We start from the raw sequence: 20,305 nt of genomic DNA on the forward strand, positions 1-20,305 counted from the left end.
ACCGGGTCATATGGGTCAACCAATGACACTAACAGGTTAAGCCCTAGACATGTGAACTAACCCAGTCATATGGGTTAACTAATATTCATGTGGACTAACCATTAAACATACCTGGTTTACCCATATACAAGTAGATTAACCCAGTTATATGGGTTAAACCGTAGACATGTGAATTAACCAATACACATACTAGGTTAACCCGTAGACATGTGGACTAACCAATACACATACCAGGTTAACCCGTAGACAAACCAATAAACATACCAGTTAACCCCTAGACATTTGGATTAACACATTCATATGGGTAAACCAATAATACTATCAGGTTAACATGGGGACTAACAGTAATATGGGTTAACCAATAATACTAATCAAGTTTACATGTGGACTAACCCAGTCAATGGGTTAACCAATAACACTATCAGGTTTACATGTAGACATATACAGGTTAACCCTTAGTGATAAAAGGACAAAATAAATATATACTGCCCTTTCGTAGTTAAGGAAAATAAACAATACTATCTGAATGAGTAGTTTAACTACATGTGATGTCTGATGGTCAATTCTGTTATCATTCGGACAAAAATATAAGAACGACGAGAAATATGGGAACACATTTTTTATTTTATAATGCAAACTGCAACATAGGAATTATATTATTTACCAAAAGGAGCAAAAAAGGTCATATACCCGTGGCAGTTAAATCACACAGTTTGTGTTAACTCTAAGTCCAACACATATTATTTTCTTCCTAGAGCTTAAATGGAAAGTCTACCATAAGACAAACCTTACGTTCCCGTGACGATGCACAGTCCGATCACGTGATTGCAATAATTATCTGAATGCTTTAATGACAAGAATTTAATGCTTTCTTACAATCCACCTGAAAACATGAAACTCCTTTTACAAAGTTAGTGATTTCAGAACGCTATGAAACAACACGAGTCCAACTTAAATTATAAAGGAAAATTAACTCATGCAGGTCTGATACCTAACGTAGTAGGTACACTGCACCTACCAGCATCACAACTCACATGTTATTATCACAAACAAGGACTGAACTGTGGACCGTACGCACTAGGACGTTTTAGGTTAGACTTTCATCAAAAAGCATTCTATCAAAGAACTTCTAAGCACAAATATAGTTCATACGGAAACCGAGATTCAATTAATAAGCTCAGTCCCACCACTCAGATAAATAATATTAACTCTACAAGAGAAAGACGACTTTCCCGTTGTTCATTAGCATATAAAAATCAGGAAGTTCCAAAAGTTTGTCAAAGAGACCTTTTTTTGGTTGAAAAATCCCTGCACAGTTGGTTCTCGAAACATCGGCCGTTTTTTTTTTTCTACAATCTGCATCAAGTCCTGGAAAGTTTTGAAAAGTTAAATTTATTGGCTGTGAAACCAGCAACCGTGACAAAACAACGACAGAAGTATTTTGGAAATCTGGAAAAAAGTAAACAGCACCAAAGTCACTAAGGGCAAGCCAAGAGGGGTGGGGGGGGGGGAACGCCACACGGCAAGAAGTTCATCTATTCACTCGCTGGGGGGGGGGTGGGGGGGTCTGAGTCAGATCCTTCAAAGAAACAGTCGCCGGCCTCACTCTCCCCGGTCGTAGTCGGGCTGCGTGCAGCTGATGCAGATGTAGTCGTCCTTCTCCGCCTGAGCGGCGGACACGCCCACACACACCTGGTGGAACCACTGGTTGCAGGTGCCGTCGCACTGGACCCAGTTCACCTGAAACGGAGGGAGGAGTCGTCTTACTGGGCCGCAGCAACAGGCGGCTGCATTTACATTTGAACGTACATTGAGGGCGTTTAGCCGACGCTTTTATCCAACGTGACTCACAAGGGAAACGACAACGTATCACTGTCGGTACAGTAAGGATGTTCATAGAACCAAGTGGCAAGCACTGACAATCACTAGGTTAACCCATTCCCCGTATACAACAAAGATAGCTAGGATAAGAGACTACACAATGCGCTTAGTACTACCTTTAAGTGCCAGGACGTACAACATACAATAAGTGTGTAAGAGGGGTGTGGGGGAGTACGGGGGGGGAGGCTGTGCAGAGTCTTGATCAGGGGTCTCAAACTCGTGGCCCGGGGGCCAATTGAGGCCCGCGGGATGATGTTTTGTGGCCCTCTACTTGCCATCAAAATTTGAATGAATTGTCTCCTGTTGTCAGCGATTACATAGCCAACGTTATCTAATTATAGCCCGATCATTAACTTGGATTGGGTCAGTTGTGCTCCTTTTTTCTGTGGAATACATGATGCGGCCCAGCCTGACCCAGACTCTACCTCCAGCGGACCCCCAGGTAAGTTGAGTTTGAGACCCCTGGTCTAGATGATCTCTGAACACACAGGAAGTATCATTGAGGGGCCCCGAGGTCCTCCCGAGAAGGCGGAGCAGCAGAACCTGGCTGAGGACTCACCTCGTCGCCCCCGGGCTCCCGGCACCACGGCGCCGCACACAGCGAGTAGTCCTCCTCCTCGTCCTCAGAGTCCGAGGCGAGGGGGTCGGAGGGGAGGGTCTCCGACGGCGTGTTGCTGGGCGACGGAGACCTCTTCACCTCCGGGCTCTTCTCCTTGCCCGACTTGGACTTCTTCTTGCGGGACTTCTTCACCCTGTCCCGGGGGTGGGAGTCTGTGCTGTCCTTGCGCCGCTTGGTCCGTTTGCTTTTCCCGGAGTCCTTCTTGTGGCAGGAACTCCCGTTCTGTACGGAAACACGACGCGAAGCCAGAGGTGAGCACACAACGTAAGGCACTGTTGCAGAACCACGCCGTGATCACAGGCGCGTTTCACACCAGGAGGTGTGGGACGGGCGGGCTCACCGATGTGCGGTGCGGGCTCCCCTTCCTGGAGTGGTGGTGCTGCTGCTGCTCCGGGGGCTCCTGGGTGGACGAGGCCGGGCTGGGGGGGGGCGGGATGGCCAGCTTGTGGAACAGGTATCTGTACAGCTGGTCCGTCTCGGGCAGCGTGACCTGCAGCAGGAAGCCCTCCCCCATCAGCTCCTCCAGCTCCGTGCCCAGACCTGTGACGGGCACCAGGGGGGGGGGGTTAGCGTGCGAACCCAACCAGACCCGAAGCACACGAACACAGAGCGGTGCTAACCCGTACCGGAGCTTGAGCTCGGCGGCTTACCCAGCAGTGGAATGGATAGGTGCTCCGAGTAGAAGTCTGAAGAACCGCTCTTCCCCAAAAGTGCAGAGAGACACCAGTGCCAATGTTTCGCCTGCAGAACAAACAAAACGTTACAACGCCGAACGGCCGACCGGTGAGTCGATGCGCGCTTGCCGGTGACGCTTCGGGCGCGTCACAGCGGCGTACGACAACCAGAGGGGTGGGCACCAGAGCCCGGGTCCGACCCGACGTACCTTCCCCCCGGCGACGCCGACCCCGGCCAGGTCGTCCAGCAGCCCGTCGGTGCAGGCCATCTGGACCCTGTGCTGCCAGCGCACCGTCCGCTCGATCAGGAAGCGCAGGGCGTCGCCCTCGGGCAGCCGCACGCGGATCCGCTGCAGCGAGGCCAGCAGGGGCAGCACCCGGTCCAGGGGGGGCTTCCGGGAGCGGTGGCACAGGGGGCACAGCCAGGCCTGGTCCTGCTCCAGCTCCGAGGCCGTGGTGACGCAGTCGCTGTGGAAGACGTCGCGGCAGAGCTCGCACTGCAGCATGCCGCCCGACGGGCCCTTGTGACACAGACACACGCTGAGCTCCTCGCTGCCGTCGGCGCCGTCGGCGGCAGACAGCAGCTTGGACTCGTTGGCGGCCCTCAGCGCCAGCAGGACCTCCATCTCGCTCTGCCGCACGTCCTCCAGCGTGGTCATCTGAGGGGGGGGGGGGGTGTTACAGCGAGGCGTTAGCAGAAGGAGAGGATAAACGAGACACTGTGTGGAGGGTGTCGGGACTGGGCCGAGGTGTGACGGCGCGACGGCGCGGGACTCACGGCCGAGGCAGAGTCCTTGCTCTCCAGCAGAGCTCGCTCCACTTCGCTCAGAGAGTCCAGTTTGGCCGAGTCCCTCCGGGAGCCCGGCGACGCCTCCTTGCTCTTCTTCGACCGGCTCTTCTGGGACCCGGCGCCCACGTCACACCGGGGGGTCAGCACCTGGACACACGGGGGGGAGGATGAGGATGAGCATGAGCATGAGCATGAGGGGGAGGGGGAGGAGAGAGAGGGAGCAGGAGGAGGAGGAGGAGGAGAGAGAGGGAGCAGGAGGAGGAGGAGGAGGAGGAGGAGGAGCAGGAGGAGGGAGAGGGAGAAGAGGAGGAGGAGGAGCAGGAGGAGGGAGAGGGAGAAGAGGAGGAGGAGGAGGAGGAGGAGCAGGAGGAGGGAGAGGGAGAAGAGGAGGAGGATCAGGACCCCTCCGACTAGAGAAGGCCAAAGTGTGCAGGGTGGGGGTGGGGGGGGGGGGAGGTGGCTTTACCTCCAGCAGGGAGAGCGAGGAGTTCTTCACGAGGAAGGTCTTGGCGGCGCTCTCCTTCCAGGTCTGCACGTCGGCCAGCAGCGCCTCCAGCCGGGTCAGCGGGTCCAGCCACACCGGGATGTCCTCCGCCCGGACCACCAGCTCCGAGAGGCTGTCCAGCACGGGGATGCGACCGCCCACCTACCGGGGGGGGGGCACAGAGAGGAAGGTTCACATCCCTGGAGGCGAATCACGGCGGACGGAGTGAGCTGCACCACCGAGGCCCACGGGTTTACCTGCAGGGCCTCGACCTCCTGGAGCCAGTCCTTGGCCTTCAGGACCACCTCCTTCAGCTGCATGCAGTTGGGCAGGAAGGCCGGAATGTTCTCCACCTCCTGGAGGGCGTCCTCCAGGGTCTCCATGCTGTGAAACGGCCTGAGAAGAAGAAGAAGAAGAGGAGCATTCTGGGTAAACAGGTGCACACCAAAAACACACCCATCCATCTAGGACATATTTAAAAAAAAAAAGGCAGAAAATAAAAAGCAATGATGGTCAATGAGAAACACACATCTGTGGAAATTCATTATGATATAATGATGATTGTAGAGCGCTATAATACTTTGCGGAGACTGTGTCGGAGGTTCCGTCACAATACGTTTGAGAGGCTACGGCCTCTATTAAGAGCATAATGCTCATGCATCTGTGTTTGAGAGGCTACTGCCTCTAAGAGGCTATGATGCTCATGTACAACCGTGTGTCGGAGAGGCTCCGTCTCAATATGTTTGAGAGGCTCCGGCCTCTATGAGGATGTGTGTGTGCGTGTGCGTGTGCGCGCGCGCGTGTGTGTGTGTCTCTCTCTCTCTCTCTCACCTGGCCTCCATGAGGCTGAGTGCCCTCTCCTCCCACTGCTCCGACACCGTCAGCAGCTCCTGCAGCCGCGCCATGGCCCTCTCCACGGAGCCGTGCGGGGCCAGGCCCACGCCCTGGTCGATCAGCCGCCTCATGGTGTCCAGGCAGAGGCTGTCGGGCCGCCCGCTGGCCCGCTGCGCCCCCTCCAGCCAGCGGGCCTGCTCCAGCCTCTCCCGCAGCAGGGGCAGCTGGGGCAGCTCCACGTCCAGCCCCAGGCTGACGTCCAGGAGCTCCTGGAGGCCGGCCGCGCTCGGGGCCTCGTCCGACAGCAGCCGCTCGCTCTGCTGCCGGAAGTCGTCCACGCGGGTCAGGAGGTCCTGAGGATGGAAGACGGATGGAAATAGATAACTTTATTGCCATGTCGACACAGTGGATTGGGATTTGTGTTAGTGCCACAGGTTCAAACGAGGCAACACACACACGGTACGTACAGTACATAAGAGACAATGACACATGCGGTCATTCAAACCAGTAAAAGATAAAAAGATCTTCTGCGATTGCAACTTCCCCATAAAGTGTTGTTTGTTGTGCAGTCAATAAAGTGCAGCAACCCCAAACTTCCTGATCAACGAGGGTTGCGGTTGCGGTTCCCCTCTCGGTCATCGGACCACAGTGTGAGGAACCCGCAGTCCACAGTTGTGAGGAACAGCTGGGTCGACCCGGGCTCACGCACCTTGAGGAGGGGGGCCTGGCGGATGACGCAGGGCAGGCCGTCCAGCTGGGTCACGAAGGACCGCAGCTCCTCCACCGTCAGCTCGTTCTGGCTCTGGGTCCTCCCGCCTCCAGAGCGGTACCTGAGGGACCCCCCCCAAGAACACATCAGTGCCCTCGCTCTGCACCCCTGAACCCCTTGTGACGGCGGCTGACTCAGTGTGGGGACGAAGTCCTCCAGCAGAGACCGGGTTTAGAGCATCGAGGGATGGTCCCCGTGTGGGTACCTGGTCTGGCGTTTCCCGTTGAGCAGCTGCTGGGCCATGGAGGCACACTTCTCGGCGTCCAGCGTGAGCGCCCGGAGCTGCCGCTGGAGGTCCGTCTTGGGGTAGGCCCCGGCCTCCGCCTGCTCCACCAGGCTGCGGAGCTCCTCCAGGCCTGCAGGGGGCGACGGGAGACACAAGGACGTCAGGAAGGGCACATGGCTCAGAACACAGTAGGCGTGCTGGGGGGGGTGCTTGCTCTGAAGGTTTAAACGTTTAACGTTGATTCGGAGAGAGGGGGGGGGGGGGGGGGGTGGCGCTCTGACCTCTCTTCTTATTGGCCTTGGTCTCCAGGATGTCCTGGACGCTGGCGACCCAGTTCTTGAAGGACTCGGCACGGTGCTTCACCGCCGCCATCATGGGGTACAGCGTCGCCAGCGTGAACTTACACCTGGAAGAAAATGAATACATGTTAACGTTAAATAAACAGATGGTTTTCCTGTGTTATAACTATATAACTACTACTATCTATGACTAAAGCCCAATCCCATTTCTACCCCTTACCCCTCCCCCTTGTTTTGAAGGGGGGGAGGGGTAGAAATGGGATTGGTTCTAAGATGCCCTTTGACGTGCGAGTTTGGTTATCCGTCCTTGCAAACACAACAACGTACAAGTACGAGGTGAACCAGAATGAACCCGAATCGTTTATACATTACTACACCCTGCTATTTGATATCGAGAGAGATTTCTACCCTGATCAACACCCGATCCATACAGCAGATCCTATTTTAATGTTTGCTAGAGAGCATCACCCCAGAGCTCAAGCCCAGATCCATCGTCTCCTTAAGGGACACGTCTGGCTCTGAAGAGCCACTGAGCTCCAGGACCCCCTCGTTCGGGGATGTGGGGGGGCTCGTCGGCTCGTCGACTCAGGGCGTGTGCTGTGGTGGCTGTGGCGTGTCAGGGTTAGGGTTTGGCGCGTCGGGGGCCTGACTCACTGCAGGGTGTATCCGCTGGGCGGGCAGGAGCAGAGGTCCTGGGCGTGGTGCAGACACACCAGCTTGCCGGGGCTGCAGGGGCAGGTGATGCCCGACAGGTAGCAGGTGGTCCGGCACTTGAGGCACTGCCGCTCCTCGTCAGGCAGCAGCTCGTAGTCCACCTGCTGGGACCTCGACACGCCCTGGGGGGGGGGGGGGGGGGGGGAGACACACGCCGCGTTAGAGCCGGGGGGGGCCGAAGACGGGGACGAGGGCGTCGGCCCGACAAGCAGCCATCTTGAACCTTTTCCAACATCCCAAGCGTTCCGCACGGACCAGTTTAACGGGAATGTCGACACGCACGAGTTCTGTATGGGCGTATGACTAACAACAACATGTTGCTCTACCAAAAGGTAGGCTCGTCATATAATGACCTACTACAGGTGGGTTCATCACATGCTGCCCTACTAGAGGTAGGACTATCACATTCTGCCCTACTAGAGGTAAGACTATCACACGCTGCCTACTACAGGTAAGACTATCACACGCTGCCTACTACAGGTGAGACCGTCCCATGCTCCTACAGGTGAGACCGTCCCATGCTCTTACAGGTGAGACCGTCCCATGCTCTTACAGGTGAGACCGTCCCATGCTCCTACAGGTAAGACCGTCCCATGCTCTTACAGGTGAGACCGTCCCATGTTCTTACAGGTGAGACCGTCCCATGCTCCTACAGGTGAGACCGTCCCATGCTCTTACAGGTGAGACCGTCCCATGCTCCTACAGGTAAGACCGTCCCATGCTCTTACAGGTGAGACCGTCCCATGCTCCTACAGGTAAGACCGTCCCATGCTCCTACAGGTAAGACCGTCCCATGCTCCTACAGGTAAGACCGTCCCAAGCTCCTACAGGTGAGACCGTCCCATGCTCTTACAGGTGAGACCGTCCCATGCTCCTACAGGTAAGACCACACCCACGCCTCTCGGGTGCCGACTCACCATGGCGTTGACCTTCCCCCGCAGCTCCTCCTCCTCCTGGATCATGACGGCCATCTCCTTCTGCACCGCGGAGGCCAGCTCCACCTCCATGTGGTCGGCCTTGGCGGCCATGTTGCAGACCATCTCGTCGTGGGAGAAGACGCAGTAGCGGCTGAGCTGCCGGTAGTGGTCCACGCACTGCCGCCCGATGGGCATCTGACCCCCCAGGGGAGAAAGGGCAGGGGTCACAACGCAGCAGACGCAGCTCAGACTGGAGTCCTACTGCCTCTCAACTCGATTTTCTTGCACACCAACATTTACATTTACTAGACACTTTAGTCCAAAGTGGCTCACAATAAGTACATTTGCAAGAAGAAGGTGAAACAATAATATGTATCGCTGTCGGTACTATAGGGGTTCATAGAACCAAGTGCCAAGCACTAACAATCACTAGGTTAACCCATTCCCCGTACGCAACCAAGATAGCTAGGATAAGATGCTACACAAAAAAGTACCATAACTACGTACGGCATACAATAAGTGCGTGCATTAAGTGCCTGGACGTACAACATACAATAAGTAGGAGTGGGTGAACTCTGAACATCGCTATAGAAATGAATCGGGATGTGATGCGTTGTGAAGGCCTTGAACCCGTCTCACCCAGTCCATGGTGCAGAAGTTGACCGCCTCTGCGAAGTTGAAGCCCTGGTTGAAGCCGCTGTGGTAGGCCCGCGGGAACGTGATGACAAACTCACCGGCGCACTGGTTGGTGCGGTAGATCTACGCCAAACCGAAAACACCAAACGGTATTAGTTCAACCTTACCCCAGTCCTATCCTGAACATGAGCCACCGGGAGCAGGGGGCAGCGGGCGGGGCGGGGGGGGGGGGGCGTACCGGGACCCCGTTGTTCATCAGCGTGTTGGGGTTCATGATGGTGACCAGCTGGTGCAGGAGGTCCGGCTGAGACTCAAACAGCTCCGGGGCCAGCTTCTTCATCACCCCCTCCAGCTGCGTGGCGGCGGAGCCTGGGGCCCCGTACCAGGTCTTGGGCTCGCCCCTGGGGACAGCGGGGCGGGGTTTAGCGCACGCTCACCGACCAGAGAGCATTTATTTTGAAGGGCTTATCCGTGTATTCATTGATTCATCTTGGGAACATCTTGTATTTTATTTATTTATAATCTTATCTTATCTTCTATGCTTGTAGGGTTAGCTTGTAGGGTATTTATATTTATATTGTATGGAGCACCTGGAACAACAATTTCCCCCCGGGGATCAATAAATTATTTCTGATTCTGATTCTGATACCAGTGATTAAACGGGACTGTATGCAAATATAACGTGCTGAACATGAATGATATTCTAGTACGACACGGATTGAGGAAGGGTTCCAGCAATGGTAGCCCTCGACGTCATTTAAGTACTGTATGTCGGATCATATTCTGTATGAACCGTCCCTCCAGCTTGTTGTGGTCGGCTCACAGACGAGGGCCCCTCAGAGAGGCCCCTGCGTGGGCTGCCTGCTCACCAGTGCAGGTAGTTGATGGAGTAGCTCCAGTGGTCCTCGATGTGCCAGCAGAAGGAGGAGAAGCACATGCCCACGTACAGCCAGGGCAGCTTCATGCCGCAGATGTCGGCCGTGACGTGGGTCAGCACCGAGGCGTCCAGCACGGGCATGTTGTTCAGGTTCCAGCCGCTGGTGAGGTATGTCTGAGGGGAGGAACACACGGCTCAGGACTCAGCACTCAGGACGGCGTGTGTCTCAGGAGGTTAGCGGGTTGGCTGGTAACCGGAAGGCCGCGAGTGTCGAGGTGTCCCTGAGCGAGACACGTACCCTCACCGTGCCGGTCGGGCTGGCTGTCGGCTTGCATGGCTGACACCTCCGTCGGCGTGTGTACAGGAATGTGTGAACGTCAGGCAATAATGTAAAGCGCTTCGAGTGGCCACTGGTTAGAAAGGCGCCGTATAAATGTAGTCCCTTTAACAGGACTCAGGACTCCATGTCCCTGCCAGGCCATCTGGACGCCCCCTTCCCCCCCAGGGCATCGATAGCACGGAGCGCTAGAGTCTCAGGGTTTCCCAAGAGCAATGCCCTTAAGGATTAGTGGCGCAGCAGCGCATGCACAGACGGACCAACGGACACACGCTGCACCAACACATTTCTCCTCTAATGCTCCGCCGTCATTAAGCCTGCCAGAAGCGGTGAAACGCGGGTGTAGTGAGGAGGTCCCGTTCCATTTATCATCCACTGCCTGAGAAACCTTTTAACAACTTCCAAATCCCAGCGGGGAGCCGGCATCCCGCCGTCCATACTAAACACACAATCTAATAATATTTGTCAGCAACATGTCTGTGCTTTGCGAGCTAATAATAGCACGAGGGGTTATTCCGAGTCGTTCTCCGTGACCGCCGGGGCCCAGAGTACGCAGAGGGAGGTAACGACGCAGTGTGACGCCTCTGAAGGCGTGGATCGTATCCAATGCCCTCACATCTGTTGGCAGCGGGCTCAGCCGCGGGTCTTTGGGTCAACAAAACATTTGGCAATGGTCAAGCTGAAAGCCTTTTGTCAGACTCATGGTCAAGCTGAAAGCCTTTTGTCAGACTCGGACACAAAGCATCACAGGAAGATATTGGATTTGTATCTTGCCAAAAAAGGACCAATACTGTAGTAAACAAACCAAGATGATTTAAACTAACATGTTAGCAAAGCCCTCACAGGAGGAGCCAGTAATCCAAGCAGGCCAACAGCAGCATCACAGAGAGCTTCAGGGAGATGGACAGACGCTCTCTACTGGCCCGCTCTAAAAAACACACGCTGGAGCGCGGTACGGGGTACGGACTGTTGCACCAACCCCTTAAAACAACGACAACAACCGTCTCCGCCTGGCTGCGTCTTTGGTTTCACTTCTGCGATAGCATCAGAGGAAGTCGATCCTTATCTGTAAAATATCACAGACGCGGCGTGCGGTGGAACGCGTCCCACACACCTTGCTTTGAAAGGCCCCGGCTGAATAGAGTGGAGAGTGATTCAACTCATTCTACAAACACATGACAACCGTCCGGTTTCAAAGCGGTACGCGGCGGACACGATGACTCAAAAGCAGCGGTGCGTTCGCGCCCGTACCTCGTCGTCCCCGGAGACCTCCACCTGCCCGTTCTTCACGGGGAAGCCGCTGCCAAACTCCTTGGAGGCGATGTCCGCCCCGTACTCCACCGTGACGTCCTCCTCGATGGTGCTGACCAGGCGCCAGAACTCCTTCTCCACCAGCTCCGTGGGAACCATCTGTCACAGAGAGACACCCCGCGCGTGTGTTGGCTTCACCTCCACCTCGTCCTCCGTGTCTCGCCACGTGGGAGTGTTCCGCGTGCTGGAGAGGCCGTAGCCACGGTCTAATGGCGTGTACTCACGTGGACCGGCATGTTGAAGTAGTCCGACTTGAAGGAGTCCGCCATGTCTCCGAACGTCCGCAGGTTGTAGTTCCTGCTGGCCTGCTCGAAGCCGAAAGCCACTGGAGGCTTTCCACATTCCTGGGGGAGAGAAACTCTCTGTTACACACTGTACGCATTAAGTGCAGGCGACAGTGGGCAGCATTAAATAATAAGCTATTAACCCCTATAGTCTTGTAGAAGTAGGGATTAACTGCCAACTTGAATGGTTCATTAAGTACCTCATTAGGCAGATCAGAGTTTGCTTTACCCGTTAGAGGGCACCTTGTATTCACGCTCTTCATCAGCGAATTTCAACCCATCCCCCTCAACTCCCCTCACCCCCCCACCCCCCTGGTGTCCCCCCACTCTCACTGGGTCTGTACTGAGGAGCTTCAGACTGTGCGTTCCCTATAACCAGCCCACCTTCACTAGGTCTGTACTGAGGCGCTTCAGACTGCGTGTCCCCCCCCACCTCACTGGGTCTGTACTGAGGCGCTTCAGAGTGTGTGGCCCCTAGTGCCCCCCCACCCCCTCACTGGGTCTGTACTGAGCAGCTGTGGGGGGGCTTCGGGTTGCGTGTGGCCGTGTGTCAGCAGCTCACCTGAGCCAGGCACTTGGGGCACCTCCAGTCCCCCTTGGGGACGTCGTGGAGGGGCGGGATCAGACAGAAGGTGTGGTAGCTGTCATCACAGCCGTCACAGAGCAGCAGGCGGTCTTCCGCAGTCCCGCAGCCGCAGACCAGACACATGTACTGGTCCACCTGGCGGGAATCAGAGAGGGGACTGAGTCTATGAACTGGAACCAGACACATGTACTGGTCCACCTGGCGGGAATCAGAGAGGGGACTGAGTCTATGATCTGGAACCAGACACATGTAACGGTCCACCTGGCGAGAATCAACATGGGGTCATAGCCTATGGGTCAGAGTTCACCTAGCCCCATTACCCCCACACCCCTCCAACCCACAGATTGTATGTTGCACGTTCTGGCACTTGAACTAGTACTAATCATCGTGAAGCATCTTATCCTAGCCATCTTTGTATACAGGAAGGGGTTAACCTAGCGATTGTTAGTGCTTGGCACTTGGTTCTAAGAACATCCTTGCTGTACCGACAGCGATATATTGTTGTTTCTCTTTCTTCTGACTAATGGGCTTACTGTTAAATGCCCTGAATGAAAATGTAAATGTATGTTCGGCAACCAGACTCATGGAACCGGGTCCACCTGGTTAAGAACGACCACGGAAACACAAGTCTACGTTCTGGAATATGGGATCTGCACATATCACAGGAAAGGCCAGCGCTTGTTATGCTACGTAACATTTGCTACAGGGTGAGACTTTGTCCAAAGACCCGTCAGACCAGCAGCGTTTCCTCACCCCGGGTTCGTTCCTCCGGTCGAGGACCGTCTCCTTGTCGTCCAGGGGGTCCTGGTACAGAACGGGCTCCTGCTTCACCGGCCCCGAGGACATCCTCCCTGCGAGGAGAAGCAGACGCGAGGGGGACGTCAGAGACCCTGGGGGGGGGGGGGGACCGGAGGCGCCGCTGAACCGTCGACTTGGCTCCGTACTTACCGCCCTCCTGCTTGGCGGAGTACGTCCCCACCCGCCGTCTCAGGTTGGGCCGGTTCTCACAGTCCTCCTCCGAGTCCATCCCCACGTAGCCCCGCTGCCGGGACAAGAGCAGAAGGTTAGGGAGGTTAGGGAGGAGATCTGTAGTGGTGATGTAATGTGGACCAGTTTGAGGAGGGGTTTAGTGGATCTGCGAGGTACTGATGAGGCTCCTGCGGAACTGGTTTGAGGAGGGTGCTGAGTTGTGCCGAGTGGTTCTGGGGGTCTCACCTCAGCCCTCATGCGCTTGGCGCGGCGGGCGATGCTGCAGGTCTCCTGGGGCTGGACCGACTGCCTCTGGGGCAGGTCGTGGGGCGTGTACTCCTTGTCCTTTGTGTCGTTGGTCAGGGTGGCCTTCTGTGGGAGAACACGAGAGCACTTCAGTGAGGCCCTCGGCAGAACTGCCCTGCATCACCGGCTTGGAATATCCCAAAGGTTACAAACACTATCGTAAAACAACGAGGGTACAGAGAGTGATAAATATTAATGTCAATGACCCATTTGCCTCTACTAAACGAATCATGGCGAAATATATATATTTTTAATATATATATTTTTAATTTAGCATATTGGGACTCGTCCTGGTTGTGTGAAAACGTCAGGGGCTCGTTTGAGGGCCTCCAGCAGCCGTCGGTGGTGCGCGGCGGTCGTACCAGGAGGTTGGCCCCGGTCTTGAACAGCTTGTAGGGGTACAGGATCCTCTCGTAGTGGGCCCTCAGGTGGGAGCCGATGGCCTTCCCCGGAGCGAAGCCCATCTGGACCGAGATGCGACTCCAGCGCCGCTCCCTGCAGACGGCGTCGAAGCCGCCCTCCTCGTTCACCAACTGCCGAGCGGGGAGGAGCACACGGTCCGGGGGTTAGGACAACGAGCAGGCCTCAATTATTCATCCGTTCATTAGCATGGAACGGGGGTGTTTTGGACGCTCCGCGGTCTAGTGCGGCCTGGAGAAACGAACGTACCCTGTTGAGCAGGTACAGGTCGAGGATCTTCCTCTCCACGTGAGGAATCTTGAGGGTGCATCCTTGCAGCTCCCAGAACTTTGCTATTTGATCGAGAAAATTGAGCTTGACTCTGGTCTGAGCCTAAAGTTAAGAGGGAGAAAGGGGCATACTGTTTAGTACTACCATCAAGTAACGGGCTAGTCATTCGTTACGCTTTGGTGAAACATAGATACGTGATCATTTGTGAAATACTGGCAAAAAAAACATTTTAGTTTAAGATTGCCTTCACCCAAACGGACGGATTGTATTTAAACGCATTTTTAATTCCAATAGCAAAATTCCACAACAAAACACACATTGAAAAAACCACAAAAAAGTGCTCATCAACGGTAGATAATTGAACATAAAATCAACCCAAATGCCTTGTAAGAAACCGTACCTCCAACTCGTTCAGCCTTTGAATCCGCGGTGTGAATTGCAGTCTGTCCACATCACAGGCAAATGGTGGCTGCCATTCCTGTAAAACGTAAACAATGCAGCCTTATCAGAACCAGGCAGCCATTTTGAAGGCTACATTTTGGTGACTTTCCCCACCAACCTGTATTCCCCAATACTACAGAGTCTTCTGGGGCGAACCAAAGGCCAGGGAATCAATCATATCGAAGTTAATCGTACATTGGTGGCCCTGATCCAAGCCTCAAACCACCTTGTGCTTTAAATACAAAAATACAGTCCACTTCTAGTGTCCAATGTGTGTAAAAATCGAGATCAAAGTAGTGGTTGAACTTTACAAAAAGATGCTCAATCTAGTATGGGTAACAAAATCCCTCTGCCAACTATTAAATCACAATGACATGGTAATGAGCATGTTTTATACCCCCCATTGAAGGCCTGTGTGTGAGGCCGGTAGAGCCAGTATGAAAGGCCAGCTATAGACCCGCCTGCTCTAATGCTCAGGCTTTTGGGCCTGCTGTCTGCTTCAGAGGGGGTGGACTTCACCGGGGGACTATTTTAGAGCACTGCATATTTGAGTTTAAACAAACAAATGTCTTCATAGGCGGTGTTGACCTATTTATGCACGGGAGGTAACATTTTCAAAAATGTGTCAAATGAAAGTAAGTAGTGGACAACATTTTTCAGCTGGGAGTGGGGAGATGTTTAGCTGGAGGCAACAGAACGGTGATATTCTTTCGGTACATTAGTGCTGCAGTGGAAGGTCATTGTCAAGGGAAGGACTCATACAAACCAGCTTTCACACACACACACACACACACACACACACACACACACACACACACACACACACACACACACACACACACACACACACACACACACACACACACACACACACACACACACACACACACACACACACCAAAATATTAAGTACACAGTTTGACTTCCCTGTGGCATTTTGTAGGATAGAAAACTGTAGTGTAGGCGAACATTGAATGTGTTTTCTAGCTTGTTTCATTACAGATGATCTGGGATGATGTTTATGTCTAGTCTATTTAGGCCCAGCAGCGAATGAGTGTCCACGACTTTTGTGAACCGACCTGACCTAAGACTAATACGAGCTTTAGCTAGGAAGAGCCAAAACCTTTTAATTGTAAAATCAACAGTATCCCCTCTGGTGCCTACATGCTGAATGAAAAATGCACAGGTGTAAATATTCTCCAGGGTACGGTTGTGCTGTTCATGCTTTATTGTATATTTCCAAGGGTTTTCTAAGGGTAAGGGTTGGAAGAAATCCTCCCTTTTATTTTTTGATTCCCTAAATGTTTGCAGAAATAATCCAGCATCTTATTATTGTGTGTCAAGTTGTGTGTCGGTAGTGAAGTTGGTGGGTCCTTGGGGCCCTGCGGTATTTGCATGGCCGCTCGGTCACACCCTGCCGTGTGTACATCCCTAAACCAATAGGTGAGGGACGAGCCACTCAATAGTTCATTCTCCTTAAAATAAACAAAATATACCTTAAACACGAACACTCAACCTCCAGTATAAACGATAAAACAAACCATACACTTGACGTGTAAGAACAGTTTGTAAACCAATGTGGGGGGATTACAATTTGGAGTGCCCAGGAGGACTTTCTAAAGTGTTATGTCATGTTTAGTGGGCTAAATGGCAGCAGCCGGTGACGTAGTAGCGAGCGTACAATAGTAGAAACTAGAAACACAGTAATGGAACTGAGCCCAACATCATCTCTACATGTTGTTTAAGATGACCCGATTGCAGAACGTGGATGAGAATTAGTTTGGTGGCTTCTGCCTGCTAAAGGAAAGCATCGCATTCATACATCTCCCCCGTGATGTTCTCCATAAAGAGTGGAGGAAGCAGCACGTACGTGTGTCCTCCTCCACCCAGCCGTCAAAACACGACCATTACTGACACACGGTGCGTGTACCACCACACAACAGTACACATTAAATACAGATGGGTGGCCATGAAGCCAATAATAAACATGATCAATCATGAATAATGTGATGTTTTCGTAGTAGCTACATAGTACAGATTAAATCTAACGTCATATATCTGTAATATTGACGGCACTAAAACAAAACATAAATAATAAACGGTGCGACATGTGCATGAACACAGTGCAGATTAAAGATATATGCGTGGTGATAAACGATATTAATAAAACATGACGGCTGATCCTCCGGGTCTCTGCTGGGTTCAACGTAAACAAGTCGCTCAACTTTAACGTTCAGCTCGTTTAGAGAACCACCTCAGAGACCGACGGTTATCGACGTGTACGATACTAACTAATGCTTATATGTACTTATATAACACTTCTGTAGCAGGACGCGGAGCGACGGGGCCACACGACGGGGCCACACAGCGCGTCTCCGTCTCCGTCGCCACAAACCAGAAGCTGATCCGCGGAGCCGCAATCCGCCATGTTGAAAACACGGCGTCCACAACACAACTTTACCCCAACACCACTATAGGAACACCCTACACTCGGCCCGGCTGCAACACAGCCGGGCCCGCGGGGGACCTGGGACCGGGGGACTTACGGGAGGCGGTCGGACTTTGCAGATCCCCGTTTTCTCGGCTATCGCTCGTATTTTGTTGATGTAGGCGAAGGGGTCGGAGAACTCCTCCCGGCTGGGCTCGAACACCGGACACTCCGGCGGGGACACGAACTCCTTGAGCTGCGGCGGGCCCATCGCTGCACCGCGGTCCGGGACGAGGCGAGACGTTGGTGAGTGTACTCCGGAGGTGTTTAGAGGACGATACTGCACTTAAAACACATAATTCCGGCCGTGGCGACCCTCCACTCATCGGAGTCAACACGAATTATCCGGTGGCGACGGGAGGCGGTGCCACGGGATTTGACGCGTCCGCTTAAAAAAGTAGATACTTCCAAAATATCTTATTTTTCTAGTGAAACTGGCGTTTTGTCGTTGGTATAAAGTCCACTGCTTGTTATATGCACGGAATAAACCTTTGTTTAATTATTAACGGCTAATCTGGGTATTTCTTTTCAAAATGGCAACATTTATTATAAATACTGACCGTTGTAATAACCGACATCTGAAAGTAAACTTGTTTAAATGCTGCGTTTCTATTTAATAGGAGCCAGTGGACAAAGAGTCCCTCAATCCGAGCTTCATGCGCAGGGCCGAGGACAGATTATGTTCATTATACAAATATGATCGTATTTGTATTTGGTGGGTTTGATTATATCATTTACATCTCGATGTCCATCGACTTGGCTGTCTGTACTCCTGCCTGTAGGTCGGGCCGTACGTCTCTGGCTCCGCCCGCGGAAGCGGACAATAACACAGGTAAGCGATTCGAGCGTACCCACCGAATCCCTACGCGTCGGCCGGGACTATCTTTTTAAATGGCCTCAATGAGCGCTCTGATTGGCGGACGGGTTTCATAAGAGCAGTTGTTGTTCGCCTCCTGGATGACGTGCCGTTTGTAAAAAGTTAAAGCAACTAATGTTTGATGGTCGAACCAGTTGCTCATTGGTTGCTTTACCCGATTATTTTTTACTGATTTTAAAAATATTTTTGTTTTTACTTATCTTTATTTACTTTATCTTGTATTGTTGCCTCAATGTGGCTGTTGAGGAACCAAGCCTTATTTTACTGTTACTGTTGTACAATAAGATGTAATAAAAGTCATATAAAACAGGAGCCATCTCTTTAGCCTAGTGTGTGGGGATGTAATCGGTTGCCAGAAAGTAATTATCCCTATTCAAGGCTCAACACTGACAGGCGATGTGCTGATTTAATGAATAAGATTGTATTCATTCAATCAGAAGACATTGCGTGTTGTAAGATGAGCTAACGTAACACGGAAATATGAAAACGCAAGTATAACCACTTACATCAACTGTGAACATATCAATGCAAACAGGGTCTACGGAAACCAAAATAATCAGGGCTTTTGATAGAATTTTAATTGCAGCATAGTGTTACATTTTCTTCTGTGTCACTTTATAGTTTTGAAAGGTTAAAAAACATAATATAAACATAACGAGGATTATTCAGAGGTTTGGAGTTCAACACGACATGATTGGCTGTGGATATTCAACCATCCAATTATCCATCCACAATTTCAAATGCAAGTTGCCACTTGCCGCATTGAATACTTTATAAGAAGTTAAGCACATCACTCTTGATAGGCCGCAGCAGAGGGCAGTAAAGTAATGGACCAGGGCATGTCGGTAGAAGTGAACGGAAACTGGGCTGTTGTTCAAACCGCGGTTGGGGGTACAGGCTGTCTCCAAATCAGACTAGGCATGATCAACCCTTTCCACTGCAACATAATAACTCTTTTTGTCATCCAAACAATGCCAACCGATGGGTCCGATCTCACAATCTGCACAGATGAGATACTTGATGCGTCCGACGTCGTTGGTGAAGCCCACGTTCTCGAACGTGTACATGTCGTCCACCAGCCAGTGTGCTGAGAGGTTGTCCCCGGAGCCCTCCGTCAGACTCAGGGCCTTCTTGTTCCTCATGGGGGGCAGGAACAGCTGAAGAGGAGGGCACAGCAATATAAATCCTTAGTAGGACTCAGAGGGATATTTTGTTAATCCATACTTACATTTACATTCAAAGTATTTGGCAGACGCTTTTAACCAAAGCAATTTACGATATGTAAATTTGTCATAAGAAAGAAACAATATATTTCTGTCGGTACAGTTTAAACATCAAACAAGATAAAACAGGCAAGAATTCATTCCTAAAAGTGAGAAAAATATGCATTTAATTGAAGGAGGGTGCATTGTATTGTGTGGACAGAAGTGCACAGTTCTTTGATTTGGTAAAGGCTGCTGATACAGGGCATTAAACATTAAAACAATTTCAGACCATGTGATAACGTGTTGAATGTTGCAATGGGATAAGAGTACCTCTTTCTCCGAATAAACGGCCATTCCTGGACAAAGGACCTTGGACCCGCAGCGCTGACACAGAACCGACTTGAGGTTCTTCCCATCCTCAGACACCAGCTCAGAGCGAGTACAACACTCCTTGGACTCCACGCTGGATTCCTCTTTGTCCATCTCGACACCTGACAAAATGCACATTTCATCAATTGACAGTCTATTTTAGCTCCTGCTGTATTTTATTATAACCCATAAACCAGGAGCTTCACTCCCAGGGCTCCACTTCGAGACTCACCCCAGAGAGCTCACAGGGGAATAATGATCTCCGGGAAGAATGATACGAGGAGCTGGCTGTCGACAAGACGGCGCGTCGAGGCAGATCCCTATATATAAACAAATATATATAACTTATGTATTATGTATATATTATGTGTGATATATGTAAGAGTCTCTGGTCAGTGATCATACGAGGACTCACAACCGCTGTGATGAGTGATGCTGGCTCGTTCTTTAGCTAATGCCCCGTCAGGTTGGACATCTTAGAATATTGTGAGAGTCGCGAAGGAAGCAGGCCAAAAGATTCGATGTCAATAAAATGTCCAAGCTTAGATGAATGCGTATAAAATGTTTTAAGATAAATTATGCTAAACAAGGGCTGGGATTCTGAGGTTGCTAGCTGTAGCGCCAGCTAAATAAACTCGTCCGGAAACAAGACGACACTGAAAGGTTCCTACATTCCATTCATGCTACAGACATTGATTACGCAATGTGCCCTGACTCAAAGT

General features: G+C 52.1%; 2 protein-coding genes across 2 annotated transcripts; both read right to left on the bottom strand.

The window, feature by feature from the left end:
- Positions 1-226: 226 nt before the first annotated feature.
- On the bottom strand, positions 227-17,828 carry kdm5ba (lysine (K)-specific demethylase 5Ba). Its single transcript, XM_056605264.1, has 27 exons — positions 17,191-17,828; positions 14,604-14,681; positions 14,183-14,305; positions 13,876-14,046; positions 13,454-13,579; positions 13,187-13,280; positions 12,992-13,089; positions 12,215-12,373; positions 11,593-11,712; positions 11,309-11,467; positions 9,713-9,894; positions 9,082-9,244; positions 8,847-8,966; positions 8,208-8,402; positions 7,231-7,412; positions 6,559-6,683; positions 6,257-6,407; positions 5,992-6,112; positions 5,280-5,635; positions 4,706-4,844; positions 4,431-4,610; positions 3,953-4,111; positions 3,384-3,833; positions 3,151-3,241; positions 2,841-3,040; positions 2,441-2,722; positions 227-1,740 (listed from the first exon to the last, which is right to left on the bottom strand). The coding sequence occupies exons 1-27, from the start codon at positions 17,341-17,343 to the stop codon at positions 1,603-1,605; spliced, it is 4,515 nt and encodes a 1,504-aa protein (XP_056461239.1). The 5' UTR covers positions 17,344-17,828; the 3' UTR covers positions 227-1,602.
- Positions 17,829-18,265: 437 nt separating this feature from the next.
- Positions 18,266-20,271, bottom strand: rabif (RAB interacting factor). Its single transcript, XM_056605267.1, has 4 exons — positions 19,999-20,271; positions 19,816-19,903; positions 19,545-19,705; positions 18,266-19,166 (listed from the first exon to the last, which is right to left on the bottom strand). The coding sequence occupies exons 3-4, from the start codon at positions 19,695-19,697 to the stop codon at positions 18,924-18,926; spliced, it is 396 nt and encodes a 131-aa protein (XP_056461242.1). The 5' UTR covers positions 19,698-19,705; positions 19,816-19,903; positions 19,999-20,271; the 3' UTR covers positions 18,266-18,923.
- Between the last annotated feature and the right edge of the window lie 34 nt (positions 20,272-20,305).

The sequence above is a fragment of the Gadus chalcogrammus genome, chromosome 13 (genome assembly GCF_026213295.1).
Source record: "Gadus chalcogrammus isolate NIFS_2021 chromosome 13, NIFS_Gcha_1.0, whole genome shotgun sequence".
NCBI lineage: Eukaryota > Metazoa > Chordata > Actinopteri > Gadiformes > Gadidae > Gadus > Gadus chalcogrammus.

Excerpts from the sequence above, each read along its gene's own strand:
- kdm5ba (XM_056605264.1), bottom strand. The coding sequence starts at position 17,343 with ATGGGCCCGCCGCAGCTCAAGGAGTTCGTGTCCCCGCCGGAGTGTCCG. Across the intron at positions 14,047-14,182 it reads ACCTGTACCTGCTCAACAGG|TTGGTGAACGAGGAGGGCGG; the intron begins GTACGTTCGTTT and ends CCCGCTCGGCAG. Across the intron at positions 6,113-6,256 it reads AACGGGAAACGCCAGACCAG|GTACCGCTCTGGAGGCGGGA; the intron begins GTACCCACACGG and ends GGGGTCCCTCAG.
- rabif (XM_056605267.1), bottom strand. The coding sequence starts at position 19,697 with ATGGACAAAGAGGAATCCAGCGTGGAGTCCAAGGAGTGTTGTACTCGC. Across the intron at positions 19,167-19,544 it reads CCGTTTATTCGGAGAAAGAG|CTGTTCCTGCCCCCCATGAG; the intron begins GTACTCTTATCC and ends CCTCCTCTTCAG.